Raw genomic sequence first — 26,150 nt, forward strand, 5'->3', positions numbered from 1 at the left:
ACACTGGAGCAATACATCAATGATTTGTCACTTGTGGTATTACTATATTCAAACCACGTGACATTTCAGAGCGGGATCTTCCCCTGCGCACGTACTACTATCGTAGCGGATGTTTAAACAGCACTTTAACAGTATGCTTATTAATGTAGAATGAATGACAAAGGTGGAAGAAGCATGCTCTCTTTCAGGCAGTAATGAATGAAGACTGTTTACGGATTTCGAGAGATGTTACAGCAAAACGGTGAGTTTCTCTGACAAATGTTGAAATGTGTGATTGAGATAATTGTAACTTTGAAGAAATGATTGATTTAGCTAGCATTTAGCTCTGGTCCAGGTCCTCAGTGCGCCTTCCTCCGTAGTGAAAGGATACGCACTAACCGCCCTGATCCAGAGCTATCATGCAGCGTGCACTTCTGGATATTACGTTCTGACTGATATTATTATTTGCAACTTAGTTATCAGTTCAGTTTTATGGTATATTGTGTCGTGATTAGAAGTGTCGTTTTATATTTTGGTGATCGACTAATGAGAAAAACTCTAAAAATGTTGTGATTTATTTTTTTTGTCTTCGAGGATCATGCGGGGAAATGTACCTACATTTATAGGTCACTTCAGTTACTGGTAGTTTGCTGTTATTGTAGCCTACATTTGCGTAAGGACATTAAATAAAATTGTGAGTTTATTGTTGGTTATTTGTTATTTATATTTTATTATAATAATATTTCAAAGCAACTGTGATTAATCATTCCAGACGGCTACGCATTATTAAGTGTTCAATAAGCAAAGCATAGCTGTTCGACTCGGTGGCTAGTTAAATGTTGTAAATAAATGTTTTTGTAAACAACGAGATGATCAATATTTAATGAATAGTTTAAATGGTGAAAATTGTAAAATATTTTAAATCCGTCAGGTTGTTGTAGGAACCATGCAGTGCATGTTGTTCATGTCAATTCATGTGATTAAATCTGTCGCATGAGCGCTCACGCACACTCAGCCGGTTATATCTCAACCTTATTCTCAGAATATTGTGTGTGCCATCAAGTAGGCTACGCTAGCCTAGACATAATAATAAGATAGTGTAGCACAACACGACCCACTTAGGTCTTCCATACAAACTGTCAAGTGAGTTGAAAGAGGCGCCTCCTCAAAAATCCCCTGAGCGCCGAGATTAACCGGGGTGAAATGAATGTGCGCTACCGTCACTAATGGCAGGCGACACATAGGGCAAATGTTTCATTTTCTCGTAAAGTCATCGTGTTCATCCTTAACATAAATGTGTGTCAGGAAAGAGGGCATGTGACACAATGAAGACAAAGCCTTACAGCAGGCGGAGGAGCCAGCCCCTCTTCCAATATCGATCAAAAGTGTCTAGTCGGGTGGTAGATTCCCTTTCAGCACACAAACTCAGTTTCAGAGAAAATGGTCCTATATATATATATATATATATATATATATATGTGTGTGTGTGTTTAGTCTATGCACTTACTGAACCAGTGTGCTGGTCCATGGTTCTGTAGAAGCTACAGCTTCTGGGCTATGATTTATACATTCTGAATTGTAAATGCCATGCTAAATGCGTATGTTACTTGCATTATGATTCAAATTTGCATTTGTTTTATATAGCCTATCTCCTAGTCTCGTTTGTTAGGCAGCAGTTCCCTGATGCCTATTTTCCCAACCTGGTTTCATAGACTAGACGAACATAGTAGACGTAACATGGTAAATGTAAATCTGAGATACTCAAATTAGGGAGTTTCGAGTTCCAATCTCATGACTGACAATTTTAGCATTTTAGCTAATAAGCAACTTTTCAACTGCTTACTGTTTTTGGGCTACTTTGCAACTACTTAGCATGTTAGCTAACCCTTCTCCTAACCCTAATTTGTTACACTATGATACAGCATTTAATTTGTAACATATCATACCAAATGGATGATGGACATCCAAAAGTAATACATACCATACGAAACATAACATATCATATTAAATGGAGTGTCTTGGATTTACGTACAGAATAATACGGAATGCTCTGAGACCAGGTTGATTTTACCAGTGCTCTAGTGATCCATTCATTCACCCCTCTCATCATAAATGTGACCGACCAGCTTGATTCGGTCTTATGTAGCAAAATGTGAAATTTTGTTTTTACAATGGATAAAAGTAGAGACTCTGAGCTAGAAAATTGTATATCATACACTACAGTTAAGGAACAATGGGAAAGTAATTATGCTTTGAAAGTTGATTAATTTGTAACCCCACTTTTGAGAAAATGGTCCTTAAATATTTTGGTGCACCTACTGGAGTGCTCTTCTTTGTCTACACACATTCAAATCAAAATCAAATCGAACTGTATTGGTCACATGCACCGAATACAACAGGTGACCTTACAGTGAAATGCTTACTTACGAGCCCCTAACCAACAATGCAGTTTAAAAAAGTATGGATAAGAATAAGAAATAAAAGTAGCAAGTAATTAAAGAGCAGTAGTAAAATAACAATAGTGAGACTATATACATGGGGGGGGGGGGGGTAGAGTTATTAAAGTGACTATGCATAGATAATAACAACAGAGTAGCAGCGGTGTAAAAGAGGGGGAGAGTGTGGGGGCCCAATGCAAATAGTCTGGGTAGCCATTTGATTAGGTGTTCAGGAGTCTTATGGCTTGGGGGTAGAAGCTGTTTACAAGCCTCTTGGACCTAGACTTGGCACTCCGGTACTGCTTGCCGTGCGGTGACAGAGAGAACTTTGACAATTTTTAGGGCCTTCCTCTGACACCACCTGGTATAGAGGTCCTGGATGGCAGGAAGCTTGGCCCCAGTGGTGTACTGGGCCGTTCACACTACCCTCTGTAGTGCCTTGTGGTCGGAGGCCGAGCAGTTGCCATACCAGGCAGTGATGTAACCAGTCAGGATGCTCTCGATGGTGCAGCTGTAGAACCTTTTGAGGATCTGAGAACCAATGCCAAATATTTTCAGTCTCCTGAGGGGGAATAGATTTTGTTGTGCCCTCTTCACAACTGTCTTGATGTGCTTGGACCATGTTAGTTTGTTGGTGATGTGGACACCAAGGTACTTGAAGCTCTCAACCTGCTCCACTACAGCCCCGTCGATGAGAATGGGGGCGTGCTCAGTCCTCTTTTTCCTGTAGTCTACAATCATCTCCTTTGTTTTGATCACGTTGAGGGAGAGGTTGTTGTCCTGGCACCACACGACCAGGTCTCTGACATCCTCCCTATAGGCTGCCTCGTCGTTGTCAATGATCAGGCCTACCACTGTTGTGTCATCTGCAAACTTAATGATGGTGTTGCAGTCATGAGTGAACAGTACAAGAGGGGACTGAACACGCACACCTGAGGGGCCCCAGTGTTGAGGATCAGCGCGGCGGATGTGTTGTTACCGACACTTACTACCTGGGGGCGGCCCGTCAGGAAGTCCAGGATCCAGTCGCAGAGGGAGGTGTTTAGTCCCAGGGTCCTTAGCTTATTGATGAGCTTTGAGGGCACTATGGTGTTGAACGCTGAGCTGTAGTCAATCAACAGCATTCTCACATAGGTGTTCCTTTTGTCCAGGTGGGAAAGGGCAGTGTGGAGTGCAATTGCATCATCTGTGGATCTGTTGGGGCGGTATGCAAATTGAGGTGGGTCTAGGTTTTCTGGGATAATGGTTTTGAGGTGAGCCATGACCAGCCTTTCAAAGCACTTCATGAGTACAGACATGAGTAGTCATTTAGGCAGGTTAACTTTGTGTTCTTGGGCACAGGCACTATGGTGGTCTGCTTGAAACATGTTGGTATTACAGACTCGGACAGGGAGAGGTTGAAAATGTCAGTGAAGACACCTGCCAGTTGTTCAGCGCATGCTCGCAGTACTCGTCCTGGTAATCCGTCTGGCCCTGCGGCCTTGTGAATGTTGACCTGTTTAAAGGTCTTACTCACATCGGTTGCGGAGAGCGTGATCACACAGTCTGCCAGAACAGCTGGTGCTCTCATGCATGTTTCAGTGTTATTTGCATCGAAGCGAGCATAGAAGTAGTTTAGCTCGTCTGGTAGGCTCGTGTCACTGGGCAGCTCTCGGCAATGCTTCCCTTTGTAGTCTGTAATGGTTTGCAAGCCCTGCCACATCCGACGAGCGTCAGAGCCGGTGTAGTACGATTCGATAATGCAAGAATGGCGCTGACAGAGATGGTTGCCTCGCTTCACGTTCTTAGGAAACTATGCAGTATTTTGTTTTTTTAATGTATTATTTCTTACATTGCTACCCCAGGAAATCTTATATCTTATTACATACAGCCGGGAAGAACTATTGGATATAAGAGCAACGTCAACTTACCAACATTACGACCAGGAATACGGCTTTCCCAAAATGGATCCTGTTTGGACCACCACCCAGGACAATGGATCGGATCCCAGTAGGCGACCCAAAACAACGACGCCGCAGAAGGGGCAGATGGAGCGGTCTTCTGGTCAAGCTCCATAGACGAGCTCATCACTCACCGCTCCCGAGTATACTACTTGCCAATATCCTGTCTCTTGACAACAAGGTAGACGAAATTCGAGCAAGGGTTGCCTTCCAGAGAGACATCAGAGATTGTAACATTCTCTGTTTCACAGAAATATGGCTCACTCCGGATATGTTATCAGAGTCGGTACAGCCACCCGGTTTCTTCATGCATCGCGCCGACAGAAACAAACATCTCTATGCTAAGAAGAAAGGCGAGGGAGTATGCCTTATGATTAACAAGTCGTGGTGTGATCATGACAACATACAGGAACTCAAGTCCTTTTGTTCACCTGACATATAATTATTTACAATCAAATGCTGACTGCATTATCTACCAAGAGAATTATCTTCGATTATAATCATAGCCGTATATATCCCCCCCAAGCAGACACCTTGACCGCCCTGAAATAACTTCATTGCACTCTATGTAAACTGGAAACCATATATCCTGAGGCTGCATATATTGTAGCTGGGGATTTTAACAAAGCTAATCTGAAAAAAAGGCTCCCTAAATTTTATCAGCATATCGAATGTGCGACACGGGCTGGCAATATTCTGGATCGTTGCTACTCTAACTTCAGCGACGCATACAAAGCCCTCCCTCACCCCCCTTTCGGCAAATCTGACCACGAATCCAATTTGTTGCTCCCAGCCTATAGACAGAAACTGTTCCGGATAGCCTCAGACAACAACATTGATGTATATGCTGATTCGATGAGCGAGTTTATTAGCGAGTGCATCGGTGATGTTGTACCCACAGTGACTATTAAAATGTTCCCCAACCAGAAACCGTGGATTGACGGCAGCATTCGAGCAAAACTGAAGCGCGAACCACTGCTTTTAATCATGGCAAGGCAACCGGAAACATGACCAAATACAAACAGTGTAGCTATTCCCTTCGCAAGGCAATCAAACAAGCTAAGCATCAGTATGGAGACAAAGTAGAGTTGCAATTCAATGGCGCAGACATGAGACGTATGTGGCAGGGTCTACAGACAATCACGGATTACAGAAAGAAAACCAGCCCCATCGCAGACACCGACGTCTTGCTCCCAGACAAATTAAACAACTTCTTTGCTCAATTTGAGGACAATACAGTGCCACTGACACGGCCCGCTACCAAAACCTGAGGGCTCTCCTTCACCGCTGCCAACATGAGTAAAATATTTAAACGTGTTAACCCTCGGAAGGCTGCCGGCCCAGACGGCATCCCTAGCCGCGTCCTCAGAGCATGCACAGACCAGCTGGCTGGTGTGTTTACGGACATATTCAGTCAATCCCTATCCCAGTCTGCTGTTCCCACATGCTTCAAGAGGGCCAACAACATCTCCACCCCACTGATCCTCAACACTGGGGCCCCACAAGGGTGCGTTCCTGTTCACCCATGACTGTGTGGCTATGCACACCTCCAACTCAGTCATCAAGTTTGCAGACGACACTACAGTGGTAGGCTTGATTACCAACAACGGCGAGACGGCCTACAGGGAGGAGGTGAGGGCCCTCGGAGTGTGGTATCAGGAAAATAACCTCACACTCAATGTCAACAAAACAAATGAAATGATCGTGGACTTCAGGAAACAGCAGAGGGAGCACCCCCGTATCCACATTGACGGGACAGTAGTGGAGAAGGTGGAAAGTTTTAAGTTCCTCGGTGTAAACATCACGGACAAACTGAAATGGTCCACCCACACAGACAGCGTGGTGAAGAAGGCGCAACAGTGCCCCTTCAACCTCAGGAGGCTGAGGAAATTTGGCTTGTCACCGAAAACACTCACAAACTTTTACAGATGAACAATCGAGAGCATCCTGTCGGGCTGTATCACCGCCTGGTACAGGAACTGCTCCGGCCACAACCGTAAGGCTCTCCAGAGGGTAGTCAGGTCTGCACATCGCATTACCGGGGGCAAACTACCTGCCCTCCAGGACACCTACACCACCGATGTCACAGAAAGGCCAAAACGATAATCAAGGACAACAACCACCCAAGCAACTACCTGTTCACCCCGCTATCATCCAGAAGGCGAGGTCAGTACAGGTGCATCAAAACTGGAACCGGGACTGAAAAACAGCTTCTATCTCAAGGACATCAGACTGTTAGACAGCCTTCACTAACATTGAGTGGCTGCTCCCAACATACTGACTCAAATCTCTAGCCACTTTAATAATTAAAATTATTAAAATTATACATAAATAAATGTATCACTAGTCACTTTTAACAATGTCACTTTATATAATGTTTACATACCCTACATTACTCATCTCATATGTGTATATACTGTACTCTATACCATCTACTGCATCTTGCCTATGCCGTTCAGCCATCGCTCATCCATATATTTATATATACATATTATTTTTCATTCCTTTACACTTGTGTGTATAAGGTAGTTATTGTGAAATTGTTAGATTACTTGTTAGATATTACTGCACGGTTGGAACTAGAAGCACAGGCATTTCGCTCCACTCGCATTAACATCTGCTAATCATGTGTATGTGATCAATAAAATTTGATTTGATTTAGTACTGTATTGACGCTTTGTCTGTTTGATGGTTCGTCAAAGGGCATAGTGGGATTTCTTATAAGCTTCCGGGTTAGAGTCCCGCTCCTTGAAAGCTGCAGCTCTCGCCTTTAGCTCAGTGCGAATGTTTCCTGTAATCCATGGCTTCTGTTTGGGGTATGTACGTATGGTCACTGTGGGGATGACATCATCGATGCACTTATTGATGAAGCCAAAGACTGATGTGGTGTACTCCTCAATGCCATCCAAGGAATCCCGGAACATATCCCAGTCTGTGCTAGCAAAACAGTCCTGTAGCTTAGTATCTCTTTCATCTGACCACGTTTTTATTGATCTAGTAACTGGTGCTTCCTGCTTTAATTTTGACTTGTAAGCAGGAATCAGGAGAATAGAATTATGATCAGATTTGCCAAATGGAGGGCGAGGGAGAGCTTTGTGTGCGTCTTTGTGTGTGGAGTAAAGGTGGTCCAGAGTTTTTTTTCCCCCTCTGGTTGTACATGTAACATGCTGATAGAAATTTGGTGGAACAGATTTAACTTTCCCTGCATTAAAGTCCCAAGCTACTAGGAGCGCCGCCTCTGGGTGAGTGTTTTCTTGTTTGCTTATGGCGGAATACAGCTCATTCAATGCTGTCTTAGTGCCAGCCTCTGACTGTGGTGGTATTTAAACAGCTACAAAAAATACAGATGAAAACTCTCTAGGTAGATAGTGTGGTCTACTGCTTATCATGAAATACTCAGGCGAGCAAAACCTTGAGACTTCCCTAGATATTGTGCACTAGCTGTTATTTACAAAAATACATAGTCTGCCACCCCTTGTCTTACCAGACACCGCTGTTCTATCCTGCCGGTGCAGCGTATAACCAGCCAGCTGTATGTTGATAGTGTCGTTGTTCAGCCACGGCTCTGTGAAGCATAAAATATTACAGTTTTGAATGTCCCGTTGGTAGTTTAATCTTCCGCGTAGATCGTCTATTTTATTGTCCAAAGATTGCACGTTTGCTAGCAGAATGGAAAGAAGTGGGGGTTTATTTGATCGCCTACAATTTCTCAGAAAGCAGCCCTCTAGCCCCTTTTTCTCCGCCTCCTCTTCACACAAATCACGGGGATCTGGGCCTGTTCCTAAGAAATCAGCATATTGTTTGCGTGCGTCAGGCTCGTCAAAGGAAAAAAAGGATTCTGACAGTCAGTGGTGAGTAATCGCGGTCCAGATATCCAGAAGTTATTTTCGGTCATTAGAGACGGTAGCGGCAACATTATGTACAAAATAAGTAAAAAATAAGTTACAAACAAAAAAACAATCAGTTGGGGGCACGTGAAACGTCTGCCTTCTTTTCTGGTGCCATTTTAGTGAAGGTAGCTATGATATGGTCATTCAGCATTGTTCACACCCTCTTAAACCTTAGCCCCAGCCATCTCTTTAAGGATTCACATGTGAGGCCATGTGCTAAACAGAGTGAGTACGGTAATGTACTAAACAACCAACGATGTCAAGACTAAAAGCTGGTTTATACTACGTCTATCGACATGTCTGTAGAGGGTTGTCGCAGTGACATCATGAACATTCTATTGTCATCTGACATCAAACTTGTTGTTATGAAAAAGTATTAACACAAAATGACAGGCAGTCTGTTGGTTCAAAACAGCATAATATAGTATAGTATAGAAAGTGAACACCCCCTTTTAAAAAGGTTTTGTTGCCTTACAACCTGAAATGGAAACACATAAAATCAGACTTTATTTACACACGGATAACCTACAATGTCCAAGTGAATTTTTTTTCTTCAAAAAAATAAACAGTAAAATACCCTATTTGGATAGGTGAACACCCCCCAGAGTTAATACTTGGTGGAACCACCTTTTGCTTGAATTATAGCCACGGGTCTCTTTGAATACGTCTCTACCAACTTTGCAGACCTAGACTGTGCAATATTTGCCCATTCTTCTTTGCAGAATTGTTTAAGCTCAGTCAAATTGCATGGTGACCGCTCATGGACTGCACCCTTCAAGTCCTTCCACAGATTCTCAATAGGATTTAGGTCGGGGCTCTGACTAGGCCACTCAAGGACTTTCGCCTTATTTTCCTTCAGCCACTGTACAATTGCTTTGGCAGTGTGCTTTGTTTCATTGTCATGTTGAAACGTGAACCATCTTCCCATTTTTAACTTCCTGGCAGAGGGCTGCAGGTTCTCCTCAAGAATCTGTCGGTATTTTGCACTGTCCATTTTCCTTTCTATCCTGACAAGTGCTCCAGTCCCTGCTGAAGAGAACCACCCCCACAACAGGATGCTGCCACTGCCGTGCTGTACTGTTGGCATGGTGTTATTTGAGTGGGAAGATTTATTGGGTTTTTACCAGACATATCATTTTGCTTTCTGACCACAGCACCTTTTGCCACTTAGCCTCGGAATCTACAATGTGCATTTTGGCAAAGCTCAAACAAGACTTGATGTGGCTTTTTTTGAGGACTGTTTTTTTTCTTGCCACCCTCCCATGGAGGCCAGATTTGTGGAGCGCTTGTGATATTGTGGTCACATACACACATTGACCAGTCGTTGCCATAAAGGCCTGAAGATCCTTCAAAGTCTCTATTGGGTTCTTGGTAGCCTCTGTGATCAGTCTCCTCCTTGCCGGTCATCCAGTTTGGAGGAACGGCCTGAACTATCCAGGGTCTGGGCGTCGCCATATGCCTTCCATTTCTTAATAATGGTCTTAACTGTGCTCCGAGGGATAGACAACGCCTTTTAAATCATTTTATTTCCATCCCCTGACTTGTGCCTTTCCACAACTTTATCTCGTAGATCTTTTGAAAGTACCTTTCCGCCCGTAGTGGATTCTTTGCTTTGAATTGCCCTACTAAGCAGTGGAGTCCTCTATGAACAACTGCTTTTATTCTGAACTAATCAAAGTCACTACAATTGATCACCGATGGAAGTAAATTAGCTTGATTTGTTATCTGGAAGGTTTTTGGTTATACCTCAGAAAATGTGAAATTGCAATTCTAATTCTTATTCAAGTAGGGTATTTTACTGTTTTACTTTTAATACATTTAAATATTTATTTTTCTCCGCTTGGATATTGTGGGTTACTGTGTGTAAATAAAGAAATGTCAAATGTTGTGTTTTCATTTCAGGCTCTAAGTTAACAAAACATTTTGAAAGGGGGTGGTGACTTTCTATACCCACTGTACATGGATGACCGCTTCTCCCTCTCTGTCACGGATGCCATGGTTGCCCTTCGTTTGAAGATGTAATCCGGAGACAGGTGTTTTATACAACAGCCTTCTGTGTGTTCTATTTTCAACTCCTTCCGCATATTTGCAATCAAACGGCAGAATTTTCTCCATCTCTTTAGCTGTCATGCTCTGCTTCCACTGGGCAGAGCTAGCAGGAAGGTTCTTGTCTTTTTCTGTGGTCAAACCAACAAGGCTCGTAATTTAACAATTTTATTCGTATTTACAGATGGCAATGAATGTTCACATGTTCCAGAAGGCATTTCTGCCAAAAAACACATTTTAATAAAAATAAAATTATGTTAAAGTGAAATGCCTGTCCTGTGAAGTAGTGACGTGCAACATACACCTAATTTCCTGAAACGAGTCACAAATGTAACTGGGAAATTAACCATTTTATAATTTAAGCATCCATCTTGAACAGCCATAGGGTAACAATTCTGCTCTGCCACACAGGAGAGTGTTGCTTTAGTGTTGCTCTTGTAATAATGTAATTGGTTTAACAAGGCTTCTTGACCCACACTCATTTCAGAATTATTTTTTGGTCAAGTAAAGACTGGGCTGTTCCAATTTGTTAATTTCTCCTCTGCACATCACAGGGACTGAGTCAACTCTGTAGCTGCAGGGTTAAATCTTTTTCAGTTAAAAAGACAAAGGCAAGATGTAACACACTCTTTGGCTGAGTCTTTGCCTTAAGAGTGCAGTTTAACTGCTTAGAGTGCAGTTTAATTATATAACTGCTTTGACACAATCACTCAACAATTCCACTGTATAGAATTACACAAGTCACTCTCTAATATTAAGGAAGTCTCGGTTCTGCTCACCTGAGTTAGAATATCTCATGATAAGCTGTAGGCCACACTATTTACCAAGATCATTTTTATGTATATGTTTTGTAGTATTTACCACCACAAACTGATGCTGGCACTAAGACCGCACTCAACGGGCTTTATAGGGCCATAAACAAAAAATAAAGAAATGCTCACCAAGAGGCAACGCTCCTAGTGGCCGGTGACTGATGAAGCGGATGCTAAACTACACGCCTGTTTCGCTAGACCAGACAGGAAAATGTTCTGAGATTCATCCGATGGCATTGAAGAGTTTAGCACATCAGTCACTGGTTTCATTAATAAGTGCATCAACGACGTTGTCCCCACATTGACCAAACATACATATCCCAACCAGTAGCCATGGATTACAGGCAACATCCGCACTGAGCTAAAGGCTAACGCTGCCGCTTTCAATGGGTGGGACACTAATCCAGACCCTTATAAGAAATCCTTCTACACCCTCCAACGAACCGTCAATACAGGACCAAGATCAAATCCTACTACACTGGCTCTGATGCTCGTCGGATGTGGCAGGGTTTGCAAACTATCACAGATTACAAAAGGAAAACTAGCCGCAAGCTATCCAATGGCACGAGCCTACCAGACAAGCAAAATATGTGTACCTTCTAAGCACGCTTCGAGGCTAGCAACACTGAACTATGCATGAGAGCACCGACTGTTCCGGATGACTGTGTGATCACGCTCTCCGTAGCCAATGTAAATAAGACCTTTAAACAGGTTAACATTCACAAGGCAGCAGGGCCAGACGGATTACCAGGACACATACTCAGAGCATACGCTGACCAGTTGGCAAGTGTCTTCACTGACATTTTCAACCTCTCCCTGACCCAGTCTGTAATACCTATATGTTTTAAGCAGACCACCATAATCCCTGTGCCCAAGAACGGCAAGGTAACTTATCTAAATGACTATCGCCCCGAAGCAATAATAGCCATGACATGTTTGAAAGTCTGGTCATGGCTCACATCAACACCATCATCCAAGACACCCTGGACCCACTCCAATTCGCATACCACCCCAACAGATCCACAGATAACACAATCTATATTGCACTCCACACTGCCCTTTCCCACCTGGACAATAGGATCACCTATGTGAGAATGCTGTTAATTGACTACAGCTCAGCGTTCAACACCATTGTGCGCCACAAGCTCATCATTGAGCTAAGGACCCTGGGATTAAACACCTCCCTCTACATCTGGATCTTGGACGTCCTGAAGGGCCGACACCAGGTGCTGAAGGTAGGCATCCACACATCCGCCACGCTGAACCTCAACACGGAGGCCCCTCAGGGGTGCATGCTTAGTCCCCTCCTGTACTACCTGTTCACCCACGCATGACTCCAACACATTAAGTTTGAAGACGACAAAACGGTGGTAGGCCTGATCACCAACAACGATGAGACAGTCTATAGGGAGGTGGTCAGAGACCTGGCAGTGTGGTGCCAGGACAACAACCTCTCCCTCAAATTCAGCAAGACATAGGAGCTGATTGTGGACTACAGGTTTTCGGTTCTGTTCCCTGTACTGGTTTTAACCCCTGATCTAATCAAATTTATTTGATGAGATTTTAGGCAACAACACAACAGGCACAATCTTACAGTTCACAGAATAGCCTACTTTAACCTACCTCACATGCATGTGTAGCCTAGTTTAAATACAACCAATGAAGACATAGGAATACAACCTAGCAGTCTTACAGCATTTATCTCTCAATATCAAAACAAAAATATAGAATGACACCCTGTGTTCATGGAGGGAGTCTGTACGAGGCCTGGCAGAGAATTATAAAAGTAGTTTGCGACGTCGTCACAGGAATCTTCTCCTTATTGTGGCTAATTAAATGTTCATTAACAGTATCAGTTCTTATCCTTGCCATATGTATTGTCAATCAACTAACTAGTTCACGACTTTAGATGTCCTCTTCTTTCAGGACATTAACAGAAGGTCCAATTACTTCCACAGGAAACTTTTGTAAGTCACTTCAACTCACAGCTCTCTTTTGATGTTGGTAACAACTGTTAGATCACTCCAGCGTGTAGCTAGCTAGCATCACTCTGGCTGGTAGCCAGCTTGTTCGATTGATCTTCACAGCAATCCAAATGGCGAAATGACAGTCAGTATGTGTGTGAGGTAGAACCTCCAGAATAAGAAAGCATGTGGTTTTACTGACGCCTATCTCCCATTAGAAAGACGAGACAACCTCTAGAGTATTCCAAACAGGACTTTATTGCCATATTATAGATGGGAATGGTCTAAAACAGAATGAAGGTATGAGAATACAATAAGTACAGTATAATGTAAGAAGACAATAGCAGTAGGCAGTAACAATAACAAGGAGAGCAAAGGGACTGAATAAATTCACTGCAACAGTGAATGGCAGGCTATTACATAGTAACAGGCAATAACAAAGGACAGTATGAAATGAATAACAAATAGATAATAGGAAATACTGGCTAATTGCTACTGACAATAATATAAGTAATAACACAATAGTAATCAGATGAAAAAACGAAGCAACACCGCTCTCTCACTTTTTCCTCCTGTTGCATTCACACCTGCGCACTCACTCGAGCCCTCTCTCTTTGGTCCTCGCACCAGAGCCGTGGCGTCACTGCTAATAGAATAAGTGAGTCACATCTCTCAACTCCACCACATTACCCTCTGCAAAACCCTGCCAAGTCTGAGTACCTAGGCAATGTACCCCTAGAGCTCCTCTGAGATCGCCAGGGACCCTCCCAATGCCGTCTCTTTATGCCTGCAGCCTTTCCCCTCTGGGCTAGTTGCCTTTTCCCCCCGACCTCAACAGATTTGTCTACTGCAGCTTGCAGCACTCTTGCTGGGCCATCCTGCTGACTGTCCGACTGCAAGACCCACACGGAATTGTGAGGGTCGACCAAATAAAAAAATTTGTGCACAATCTTCTCACTCTACAGAGGGACGGTGATTTTTGGTGTAGTGAGGCAAAAAAGTATTTAGTCAGCCACCAATTGTGCAAGTTCTCCCACTTAAAAAGATGACAGAGGCCTGTAATTTTCATCATAGGTACACTTCTACTATGACAGACAAAATTAGAAAAGAAATCCAGAAAATCACATTGTAGGATTTTTTATGAATTTATTTGCAAATTATGGTGGGAAATAAGTATTTGGTCAACTACAAACAAGCAAGATTTCTGGCTCTCACAGACCTGTAACTTCTTCTTTAAGAGGCTCCTCTGTCCTCCACTCGTTACCTGTATTAATGGCACCTGTTTGAACTTGTTATCAGTATAAAAGACACCTGTCCACAACCTCAAACAGTCACACTCTAAACTCCACTATGGCCAAGACCAAAGAGCTGTCAAAGGACACCAGAAACAAAATTGTAGACCTGCACCAGGCTGGGAAGACTGAATCTGCAATAGGTAAGCAGCTTGGTTTGAAGAAATCAACTGTGGGAGCAATTATTAGGAAATGGAAGACATACAAGACTACTGATAATCTCCCTTGATCTGGGGCTCCACGCAAGATCTCACTCCGTGGGGTCAAAATGATCACAAGAACGGTGAGCAAAAATCAGAGAACCACACGGGGGGACCTAGTGAATGACCTGCAGAGAGCTGGGACCAAAGTAACAAAGCCTACCATCAGTAACACACTACGCCGCCAGGGACTCAAATCCTGCAGTGCCAGACGTGTCCCCCTGCTTAAGCCAGTACATATCCAGGCCCGTCTGAAGTTTGCTAGAGAGCATTTGGATGATCCAGAAGAAGATTGGGAGAATGTCATATGGTCAGATGAAACCAAAATATTACTTTTTGGTAAAAACTCAACTCGTCGTGTTTGGAGGACAAAGAATGCTGAGTTGCATCCAAAGAACACCATACCTACTGTGAAGCATGGGGGTGGAAACATCATGCTTTGGGGCTGTTTTTCTGCAAAGGGACCAGGATGACTGATCCGTGTTAAGGAAAGAATGAATGGGGCCATGTATCGTGAGATTTTGAGTGAAAACCTCCTTCCATCAGCAAGGGCATTGAAGATGAAACATGGCTGGGTCTTTCAGCATGACAATGATCCCAAACACACTGCCCGGGCAACGAAGGAGTGGCTTCGTAAGAAGCATTTCAAGGTCCTGGAGTGGCCTAGCCAGTCTCCAGATCTCAACCCCATAGAAAATCTTTGGAGGGAGTTGAAGGTCCGTGTTGCCCAGCAACAGCCCCAAAACATCACTGCTCTAGAGGAGATCTGCATTTTGCAATAAACTTTTGTTATCTCAATACTTTGTTATATACCCTTTGTTGGCAATGACAGAGGTCAAACGTTTTCTGTAGGTCTTCACAAGGTTTTCGCACACTGTTGCTGGTATTTTGGCCCATTCCTCCATGCAGATCTCCTCTAGAGCAGTGATGTTTTGGGGCTGTTGCTGGGAAACACGGACAGAGCTTTTGAAAGAATTTCAGTGTAGTGGTTTTCTGATGAAATAGGTCTGAAAAGGTCCTGATTCCTAGAGTATGCCAAAGATTAAAGTTGGCATCCCTCAGGGCATTTGGCAAGTCTGGGTTGCCTACTATAGGCGAGTGTGAACATATTTGGGAGGAAATGCCCAGGTATTTCTTACAGTCCCTCCACGCTAGTAGGGTGCTGTAAATCCCAAAGGTTTTGGCTATGTTGCCCACTTCACTAAAGTTATTAATGAATATAATTGAGCTTAAGGGCAATGAACCACAGGATTGGGCTTCTATCTGAATCCACGTTGACTCTTGTCTGTTTGTGATCCATGTTAGCATGTTGCGGATTTGGGCAGACCAGTAGTACAATTGAAGAGAGGGAAGGGCAAGACCACCCTTAGATTCAGGTTTCGATAAAGTGGAAAACTTGATCCTAGGTTTTTTATTGCCCCATATACATTTGTTGATGCTTTGGTTAGTTGTTTTGAAAAAGGAAACTGGGAGATAGCATGGGAGCATCTGAAATGAGTAGTTCAGTCTAGGGAGGACGTTCATACGGATGAAATTCATTCTTCCTACTAAGCTAATTGGGAGGGAGATCCAGGTTTGGAGATCGTTCTTGATTCGATCCAGGAGTGGAAGATAATTTTCCTTGAAAAGGCTATTCAGATCTGGTGTTATGAAGATCCCGAGGTATTGAAACCCCTGTGTTTTCCATTGGAAAGGACATAGTGTCTTCATAGAGCTGGTGAGTGTAATATTGAGAGGGCAGACAGTGGATTTGTTAAAATTGATCTTATAACCTGAAAACTTGCCATACTGAGCAATTGTGTCTAAAATGAGAGGGAGGGATTTCTCAGGGTTGGATATGTAGAGCAAGACATCATCCGCGTAAAGCGAAATCTTGTGCTGCAGGCCGCCTGCAGAAACACCCATAATACTGCCAGAGGCTCCTCCCCCAACAAGTAGAGCAGGGGGGACAGCGAGCGCCCTTGTCTTGTGAAGGACGAGCAGGATAGGGGGTCCTTGTCCTTTTTGAGCAACACTGTAATGCGAGCTGTGTGCATTGAGTCTGGGAGAACTCCGTTTTTGCAAAAATCCTCCAGCATTGGCATGAAGATAGGGCTGAGCTGGGGCCAAAAAGCTTTGTAGAACTCTCTGGGGAATCCATCTGGGCCTGAGGACTTATTAGGTGGCATGGAGGTAATTGCCTCCAGGATCTCCTCAGGAGTGAAGGGGAGTTGAGATCTTCTTAGTCGGTCTCTGATAGTTTCGGTAGCGAGATTCCCTCTAGGAAAGAGTGGAGTTCTGCCTCTGTGTGTTTTCTCTCAGAGGTATATAGTTTGCAGTAAAAATCATGAAAAGTTAAATTGATATTTTTTCGGTCATATGCGACCTCGTCCTCTGCTGTTCGGATAGCCATGATTGTACGCTCTAACTGCTCCTTTTTTAATTGGTAAGCAAGCAATCTACTGGGCCTATTGCTATACTCGTGGTATTTCTGTTTAGTAAAGAAAACGTTTTTTTTTATCTCCCGAGTGTAGTCCAAATTCAGTTTGGCTTTGGCTGCTTTAAGATGACTCCAGTTGGTGCTGTCTGGGGATTGTTTATGTATTTTTTCACAGCATTCCAGCTCCCTCTCAAGATCTAGCCTGTGTGCTTCCATTGCTTTTTTCTTAGAGGAAGCATATGTAATTAGATGACCTCTTAGTGTGGCTTTAGCAGCGTCCCACATTGTGGCCGGAGAAACAGGATAATCTTTGTTGTCTTGTGTGTAGTTGTCTATCCATGTAGTTACCAATGTATGGAACGCTTCGTTTGATAGCATGGAGGTGTTGAATATCCAGCTCTATGACCTCGGGATGTTTTTGCAGAGATCAAAGCGGAGGTGGACAAAGGCGTGATCTGAAAGTGCTATGGGTCCGATTGTACACGTGGCTGAATTTATGAAACTCTTTGGGATACAAATGTAATCTATACGGGAGTAGGTGTTATGGACATTAGAGTAGTATGTATCGTCCATAGTTGAGCTATTAGTCTCTCTCCAGATATCTATCAGTACCATCTCTTTAGTAAGAGAGTTCAACATCTTCGCAGATCTAGGATTTGTGGTGGGGACTTGAGATGATTTGTCTAGGGTTGGGTTAAGGATACAATTAAAATCTCCAGCCACCACGCCAAAGGAAACACAATGCTCGTTGAACAGAGTTATCATTTTTGACATGAAAGCAGGAGTATCTGTGTTAGGAGCGTATATGTTTAAGATAGTAATTGGTTGACCATATAGTGACCCAGTTATCAAAATAAATCTCCCCTCCGGATCAGATATGTTTTTGTCAATTATGAATGGAACATTGTTATGGATAAGTATGGCTGTGCCTCTACTGTTTGATTTGAAAAATGAGAAATACACCTGTCCCACCCAAGCTCTGCGGAGTTTGGCATGTTCGGCATCACAGATGTGTGTCTCTTGTAATAGAGCGATCTCTGCTTTTTTCTTTTTTAGAGCACATAGTATATTTTTCGGTTTTATTGCATGCCCTAGACCATGGCAGTTCCATGTCAATAGATTTAAGGTACTAGTCATCGTCATCGAACAGTAATCCAAATTTTGTGCAAGCCATCGCTGGGTAAAAGTGGATAGTAGTTACAGCTGCGTTCACATAAAAGGAAAATAAATGGTGTACATAAAATAATAATCTCTGAACACCCCAGCCGAGTTCCCAAACAACTCGACACATCCCGTTGGATCTATTACCCCCCCGCTCAGTCTCAATTCTGTGTTCTGAAAAAAACTAAAAACCGGGAACAGTTAGCAACGCACAACGTCTCCCCCTCCTCACCAAAGAAATGCCTCCTTCTCTCCTCTCCACCCCGCATTGAGTAAATGACACAGTTGCCCTCGTCCAGACTACACTAAAAGAGGGAGAAAATAAAATCAATAGCCCAGCCTACATATACAGTACCTCCCCCAAGGGACATAGGGAACCCCAAGTAATAATAGCAACAAAAAAAACAGGGAAATAAAAGTAGGTTGAAACATTAGTAGGCCTAGGTTAGGCTGTAGAGCCTATCCCTCTCAGCTAAAGGAAAATAAATATAAATTGGACGGCTATAATGACATTTAGCAGGGCGGGTGGGTCTTTGGATATCAGCTATATGTTGTCTTACCTCCTTTAGTAATAGCATTTAGGCATTGGTCCATTTCTCATTGACCAGGATTATCTTTCAAAAAACGTTTCTCAGGAAACGTATGGTAATTGGGCGCGGTGGTTGTCTGGCTGCTGGTGGGGGCCTCAGTGCTCGGTGAACTCTGTCGAGTTCTATGGGCCTGTCGGTGGACAGGTGGAGCCACTCAGGAAGTTTGTCTTGCAGGTGGCATGGATCAGTGGCATGTTTTCCTCTTCTTTTTCGCCCAGATTTAATAGAACACAATTATTCCTTCGCCCCCTGTTTTCCAGGTCCTCTGTTTTCTCTTCCAGATGATCTATTTTCTTTTTAGCCCATGCTATTGTTTCCATGGCATCTGTCAATAAGTTTTCCATGGATAGGATTCACCCCTCTGCCTCGTCCAGGCGCCCCGCGTTTATGGTTATCTTGTTGTTGATGTCAGGCAAAGCGTTTTCCAGGATTGTCACCTTGCCCCCTATCGCACTGAGCTGAGAATTAATGGCATCTAATTTAGTGTTGAGTTCTTTTTTTTTTTTTTATCATCATTAGTCACATCATGCAGCATGAGAATGAATGAAAAATCAAAACATATGGCCAAACGTTTGTATCACAACTAAAGTTACATAAACAAGTCTAAATTAAGCATGTAGGAGGACCTGTTTCTTTGTGAACCCCTCAACACAGAATAGAAACACGTGCGCAATCCGTCGGAAATCGTGTAGAGAAAATATCCTTTCTATTTTATTCAGCTATGTTCAATTGTATTTTTAATAATATAAAATAATTTAATATCTTACCTTTATTTACCTAGGCAAGTCAGTTAAGAACACATTCTTATTTACAATGAGGGCCTACCCTGGCCAATTGTGCACCGCCTTATGGGTCTCCCAATCCCAGCCAGATGTGATGCAGCCTGGATTAGAACCAGGGACTGCAGTGATGCCTCTTGCACTGAGATGCAATGCCTTAGACCACTGCACCACCTGGGGGCATCATCATCATCATCATAATAATAATGCCATGGAATTCTCCAAAAATCTTGTCTGCTAAATTAATTAGCATTACCCACAGCCATATGGAATAGCCAGATCAGGGCCTAACATAAGGACAACTCAGAGTGTGCTATTCTGTTCTTCTGAAATAGACTACATTTTCTTCATATCATGTTTCTTTAGACCTGTCTAAAATAAATCATGGATTAATTGTGATGGTGTAGGCTATATTACAGTGATTTATTATCATTTTTAAATGCAGATGTTCGAAAGGTCTACATCAGTGGCTTGTAGGCGATGCGTGGAAGCCAGGAGATGCTAAATGTGTTTCTGTTAATTAACAGTCATGAGACCGGCAGTTATTTGCTTGACAATCACCCACCGGCTGACAACATTTCATGACAGCCACATCATCCATCTCCATCTTAGACTGGGACCCCTTTTTAGTTTGGTTTATCTAAAATGGGTCACAGAATAGTTCACAAAATAGCATACTGTAACCCACCTCACGTGTAGCCTAGTTTAAAGCCAGCCAATGAAAACATACCAATACAACCTAGAAGTCTTAGAGCATTTATATCAGATAGCTCAATATCAAAACAAACAAGTAATAGGGAAAGCCACATCTCTCAACTCCGCCACACATATCTATAGACGCCTTTACAGGGTGGGTTCCAACGTGTTTTCCCATTGAGAGACTTCAGAGTTGTTGCAGGTAAATTATATTCATTACTCACAAAGAACTGTCTGGGTTGTCACACAGTTCCAGGCTGATAAATGGAAAAACAAAACAATATAGTCCGGTTGTTCTAACAGGATTCCAAAATGGTAATGATATCAAGAAAAGGTAAACCCATGAATGTCAGAAAATAATGCAAGATAAATTCAATGGTTTACACGGTTGAAAGCAGGTTTCTCTTTGGCATCTTCCATACAGGCCTCCTACACTTCCAATTATACTGAAGCCATCTTTACCCATAATCCTTTTATGCTGTCCAACTAGGTGTCACAATAGTCATAAAGTTGGGTTTCTGTACATACAATTTTATATTCAATGACAAATCAACCAAAATATATTTTATACTGTACATTTTCTTTATGTACCAAAATGGGTCTAACAATGACCGTCAAGGTTGATGACTAGATGAGTCGTCAAGGTTAGTCAACAGAAAGTCGTTTTCAGTTGAGATGCACCAACTAGGAGTTGTGGTATTACTTGTCTATTGTGTGGCTTTTGGTTGCTTGCTAATTGATTCTCAGCAAAGAAGCACTTAAACCTGCAAATGACTCAACATGCTAAGGGCCTTGACAAATCAGATGTACATTTCCATAAAGCCGAGGGCTGACATTAAACCATGTTGCCGCTTTTGGACAGTCGCACATAGTCATGTATGTGTGACTCACTATGCACATAACTCAGCTTCTGTGTCCTTCCAGCAACTCACTCACTCATTCTTCCTTTAGTGGCCCCTAAGGGTTTTTCTGTGAATTATGTAATTATGTTTCTGTCTCTGTATGTGTGTGTCAGTAAGGTAAAGTCTATCACATTAGACTACAGTGGCTGTAGAGTAGACAAACCACGAGAAGGAATGGATGTGGCTTACATATTAGGGGACTACTGTAGGTCTAGAATTTTGTAAAACAGAAAACTGTGAAACAAGCCAGAAAAACACCTTTTGCGATCAAAATTAAAAAGCTATTGTTAGTTTGCTTACTAGGCCAAATAGGCCATCTTCAAGCTTGATTTGTTCCAGAGATATCCAACCAATATGAATGACATGGGGCGCAGGGTAGACCTGTGGTTAGAGTGTTCGACTAGTAACCGGAAGGTTGCAAGTTCAAACCCCCGCGCTGACAAGGTACAAATCTGTCGTTCTGCCCCTGAACAGGCAGTTAACCCACTGTTCGTTCCTAGGCCGTCATTGAAAATAAGAATTTGTTCTTAACTGACTTGCCTAGTTAAATAAAGGTTAAAAAAAACATTGCTCTGCAAATAGTGATTTAGAGTTAATCTTGTGATTTCCTCATTTGTGTTTGCATACCATCAAAGGTTTTATATATACAGTGCCTTGCGAAAGTATTCGGCCCCCTTGAACTTTGCGACCTTTTGCCACATTTCAGGCTTCAAACATAAAGATATAAAACTGTATTTTTTGTATTTTTGTGAAGAATCATCAACAAGTGGGACACAATCATGAAGTGGAACGACATTTATTGGATATTTCAAACTTTTTTAACAAATCAAAAACTGAAAAATTGGGCGTGCAAAATTATTCAGCCCCCTTAAGTTAATACGTTGTAGCGCCACCTTTTGCTGCGATTACAGCTGTAAGTCGCTTGGGGTATGTCTCTATCAGTTTTGCACATTGAGAGATTGAAATGTTTTCCCATTCCTCCTTGCAAAACAGCTCGAGCTCAGTGAGGTTGGATGGAGAGCATTTGTGAACAGCAGTTTTCAGTTCTTTCCACAGATTCTCGATTGGATTCAGGTCTGGACTTTGACTTGGCCATTCTAACACCTGGATATGTTTATTTTTGAACCATTCCATTGTAGATTTTGCTTTATGTTTTGGATCATTGTCTTGTTGGAAGACAAATCTCCGTCCCAGTCTCAGGTCTTTTGCAGACTCCATCAGGTTTTCTTCCAGAATGGTCCTGTATTTGGCTCCATCCATCTTCCCATCAATTTTAACCATCTTCACTGTCCCTGCTGAAGAAAAGCAGGCCCAAACCATGATGCTGCCACCACCATGTTTGACAGTGGGGATGGTGTGTTCAGGGTGATGAGCTGTGTTGCTTTTACGCCAAACATAACGTTTTGCATTGTTGCCAAAAAGTTAAATTTTGGTTTCATCTGACCAGAGCACCTTCTTCCACATGTTTGGTGTGTCTCCCAGGTGGCTTGTGGCAAACTTTAAACAACACTTTTTATGGATATCTTTAAGAAATGGCTTTCTTCTTGCCACTCTTCCATAAAGGCCAGATTTGTGCAATATACGACTGATTGTTGTCCTATGGACAGAGTCTCCCACCTCAGCTGTAGATCTCTGCAGTTCATCCAGAGTGATCATGGGCCTCTTGGCTGCATCTCTGATCAGTCTTCTCCTTGTATGAGCTGAAAGTTTAGAGGGACGGCCAGGTCTTGGTAGAATTGCAGTGGTCTGATACTCCTTCCCTTTCAATATTATCGCTTGCACAGTGCTCCTTGGGATGTTTAAAGCTTGGGAAATCTTTTTGTATCCAAATCCGGCTTTAAACTTCTTCACAACAGTATCTCGGACCTGCCTGGTTTGTTCCTTGTTCTTCATGATGCTCTCTGCGCTTTTAACGGACCTCTGAGACTATCACAGTGCAGGTGCATTTATACGGAGACTTGATTACACACAGGTGGATTGTATTTATCATCATTAGTAATTTAGGTCAACATTGGATCATTCAGAGATCCTCACTGAACTTCTGGAGAGAGTTTGCTGCACTGAAAGTAAAGGGGCTGAATAATTTTGCACGCCCAATTTTTCAGTTTTTGATTTGTTAAAAAAGTTTGAAATATCCAATAAATGTCGTTCCACTTCATGATTGTGTCCCACTTGTTGTTGATTCTTCACAAAAAAATACAGTTTTATATCTTTATGTTTGAAGCCTGAAATGTGGCAAAAGGTTGCAAAGTTCAAGGGGGCCGAATACTTTCGCAAGGCACTGTACCTGCATACCAAAATAGGAAATGTGACCTCGCTTCATCTATCTTTCCCTCTCTCTCTCTACCCTCCAGATACTATGCATGAGACGACCATGATCAGCGTGGCGGCCACCAACTGCAACCTGACCTACTTTGATGACCGCGTGCCCCTGGTCGTGCTTTACAGTGTGGTACTGATTATCGGGCTGCCCGCCAATATCGTTACTGTCTACCTGACCTTCCTCCAGGTGCGCCGCAAAAACGTCCTGGGCATCTATCTGTTGAGCCTGTCCATGTGCGACCTCATCTACCTCTGCACCCTGCCCATGTGGGCCGACTACGCGAACATGGGCCACCAGTGGCGCTGGAGCTCCATGGCCTGCAAGGTGACGGGCTACTTCTTCTTCAACAACATGTACATCAGCATCTTCCTGCTGTGCTGTGTCTCCAGCGACCGATATGTGGCCGTGGTCTATGCCGTGGAGTCGCGCGGCCTTCGCCAGCAGAGGTTGGCAGTTGCGGTTACCATGGTAATCGTCTTGGTGGTGTTCATGGGCCACGTGCCAGTTTTTACCATGATGGAGGGCAACGTGGTAGAGAAGAAATGCTTCGAGCCGGGCCAGAGCACGCTCACAGTGACGGGTTTCAACTACGCACGCTTCGTCCTTGGCTTCTTGGCCCCGCTGGTCGTGCTGGTGGTCACCAACCGTGCCATCCTGGCCAGCGTGCAGGCCAGCACGGGGCTGCAGCCGTGCCAGAAGGAGCGGGTGCGCTACTTGGCGATTGCCGTGGTTATCCTCTTCCTGGTGTGCTTTGCGCCGTACCACATCATCCTGCTGCTGCGCGCAGTCACCTTCCACATCCCCAAGCTGCAGAAGACATGTGACTTTGAGGAAAGAATCTACACCCCTTACACTATCTCTTTGGGCCTGTCCACCTTAAACAGCGCCATCAACCCCATCCTCTACGTGCTCTCCAGCGACAACATTCGCAAGGAGCTGCGTCGCGGCCTGAAATACCTCCGGGGGCGGGCCACCCTGCAGCCGCGTTCCACCGACAGTAGCCAGCACAAGATGCACAACTCCAAGAACTCGTCAGAAGTGGCGGCCGCCATACTGGATGTGGCGAAGCATGACAGAGGAAGGGTAGGGGTTTGATATGTGAGCCAGAGTGGAATGCAGATATGACTGCTGAAGGAACTCTGGGATGGTGACTTGCAGGTACTCTGGGATGGTGACTTGCAGGTACTCTGGAATATTAAACAAACTCAGCATAGAGCCAGGTGGAACCCCAAACATAGCAAGAGCAATGGGAGACAATGTATTCCAGCCATCCCAGAAACCGACTGGAATGTATATGATTGAAATGTGTCAAGTAGGACTTCAACCCCGCTTTAAGTTAATTTCTGCCTAATATTTTGCTGTTCGTCTCCGGTTGAAGAAATTGGGTCATTCCTGCTATGCGGTACCTTTTGGACCTCATAACTTTTGTATTCTATTTGTAGTATTCTATTAAATTTTTTTTAGGTGCATAATCATAACAGGGTGGAACATAAGGTGGAAATGTGGAGCCTATATTAGTCATAGCGCTGGGAGTGAGCAAGATTGAGCTAGCATAATGGTGAACCATTGAACAGGATTTTAAATTCTCTTATCAAACATATTTTAACATTTGTAAATGTTTTGATTTGCTCTAATTTAGCCTAACCGGGTGGAAATGTATGAGTGGGACATGCAGACTATGAATATTTATTTAGCCGTGCACCATTGTTTTCCCACCAAAGAAATTATGACTCTTCCTAAATATGGTGTCATTGTAGGGACAGGTTGTTTTCTTAATTGGAGAATTACGACAAACTAACAGGATGGAAAGTGATATCAGGGACACACAGAAATAAATAAAATGATAATAAATAAAGTAATCATGAAAAAAACGTTATTTTATGAGAGAATTTAACTAGGACTATAAAATAATGAAAACATTTTTTAAATAGTGTATTTTATGGCTAATATTTCTCATGGAAGTTGATGAATAACAACCGGGGACAAAAAATACCTACATCTACTGAAGAAAAGTGTTCAAAATGCATAGAATTCCCTTTCAATATCCTTATGTTTGTGTTTTTAAGGTAAAGGACACCTGACTTTATATTTAAAGCCTTTTAGAATCCACATTTTACACTGAATAAGAAGTAATATACTGAATCCTGGGGACAGAAAAGGCACCACATACGGATGTAGGAATTACCCAATTGTCAATGTTTGCCAAATTCAGCATTTATTTGTGTCCATGTGAAAGAAAAGTTTGAAACTTGACTGCTCTGGTGCTAATGTAGAAGTGAGAAACAGATTTTCTCTTAATGGGAAAATGGTGTTTTCCTTTGGACAAACAGTAGTTGTTAAAGAAATTGTGCAAAATGTGATACGCTGCCATACATATTATACATATATTGTGTTTGTCTCTAGAAACATAGGTGGTTTCACAGTAGATGAGACATAGATCAACAGCATGCTCTTACAGTTTGTTATTTTGAAAACTAAAATGTTTAGTGTTCGTCGTGTTTTTGGTGTTGTGTTTTTGCAACATGAAGATATTACCTTTTATATACGTTGGGTGTTTTTCATCCTATGTTGCAGACCTTTTTAAAAGTTTGTGAAAAGCAAAGGCTTGTTCTTGTTATTGAAACATTTCATCTCGATGAGTATTATTTATACAGTTTTTACTGTACATTTTTAAATAAACATTTGAAGTAAAATGTGACGTTTCAGTTTCATTATTGAA

The 26,150-nt window shown here is 42.8% G+C and overlaps 1 protein-coding gene across 1 annotated transcript; it reads left to right on the forward strand.

The window, feature by feature from the left end:
• On the forward strand, positions 1 to 26,124 carry LOC110529754 (putative G protein-coupled receptor 132). The gene is made up of 2 exons (XM_021612236.3): positions 1 to 241; positions 23,463 to 26,124. Exons 1-2 carry the CDS (start codon positions 199 to 201, stop codon positions 24,524 to 24,526), a joined length of 1,107 nt encoding a protein of 368 aa, XP_021467911.2. The 5' UTR covers positions 1 to 198; the 3' UTR covers positions 24,527 to 26,124.
• The last annotated feature ends 26 nt before the right edge of the window (positions 26,125 to 26,150 follow it).

Source organism: Oncorhynchus mykiss, chromosome 8 (genome assembly GCF_057628025.1).
Source record: "Oncorhynchus mykiss isolate SJ-2025 chromosome 8, ASM5762802v1, whole genome shotgun sequence".
NCBI classification, from domain to species: Eukaryota; Metazoa; Chordata; class Actinopteri; order Salmoniformes; family Salmonidae; genus Oncorhynchus; species Oncorhynchus mykiss.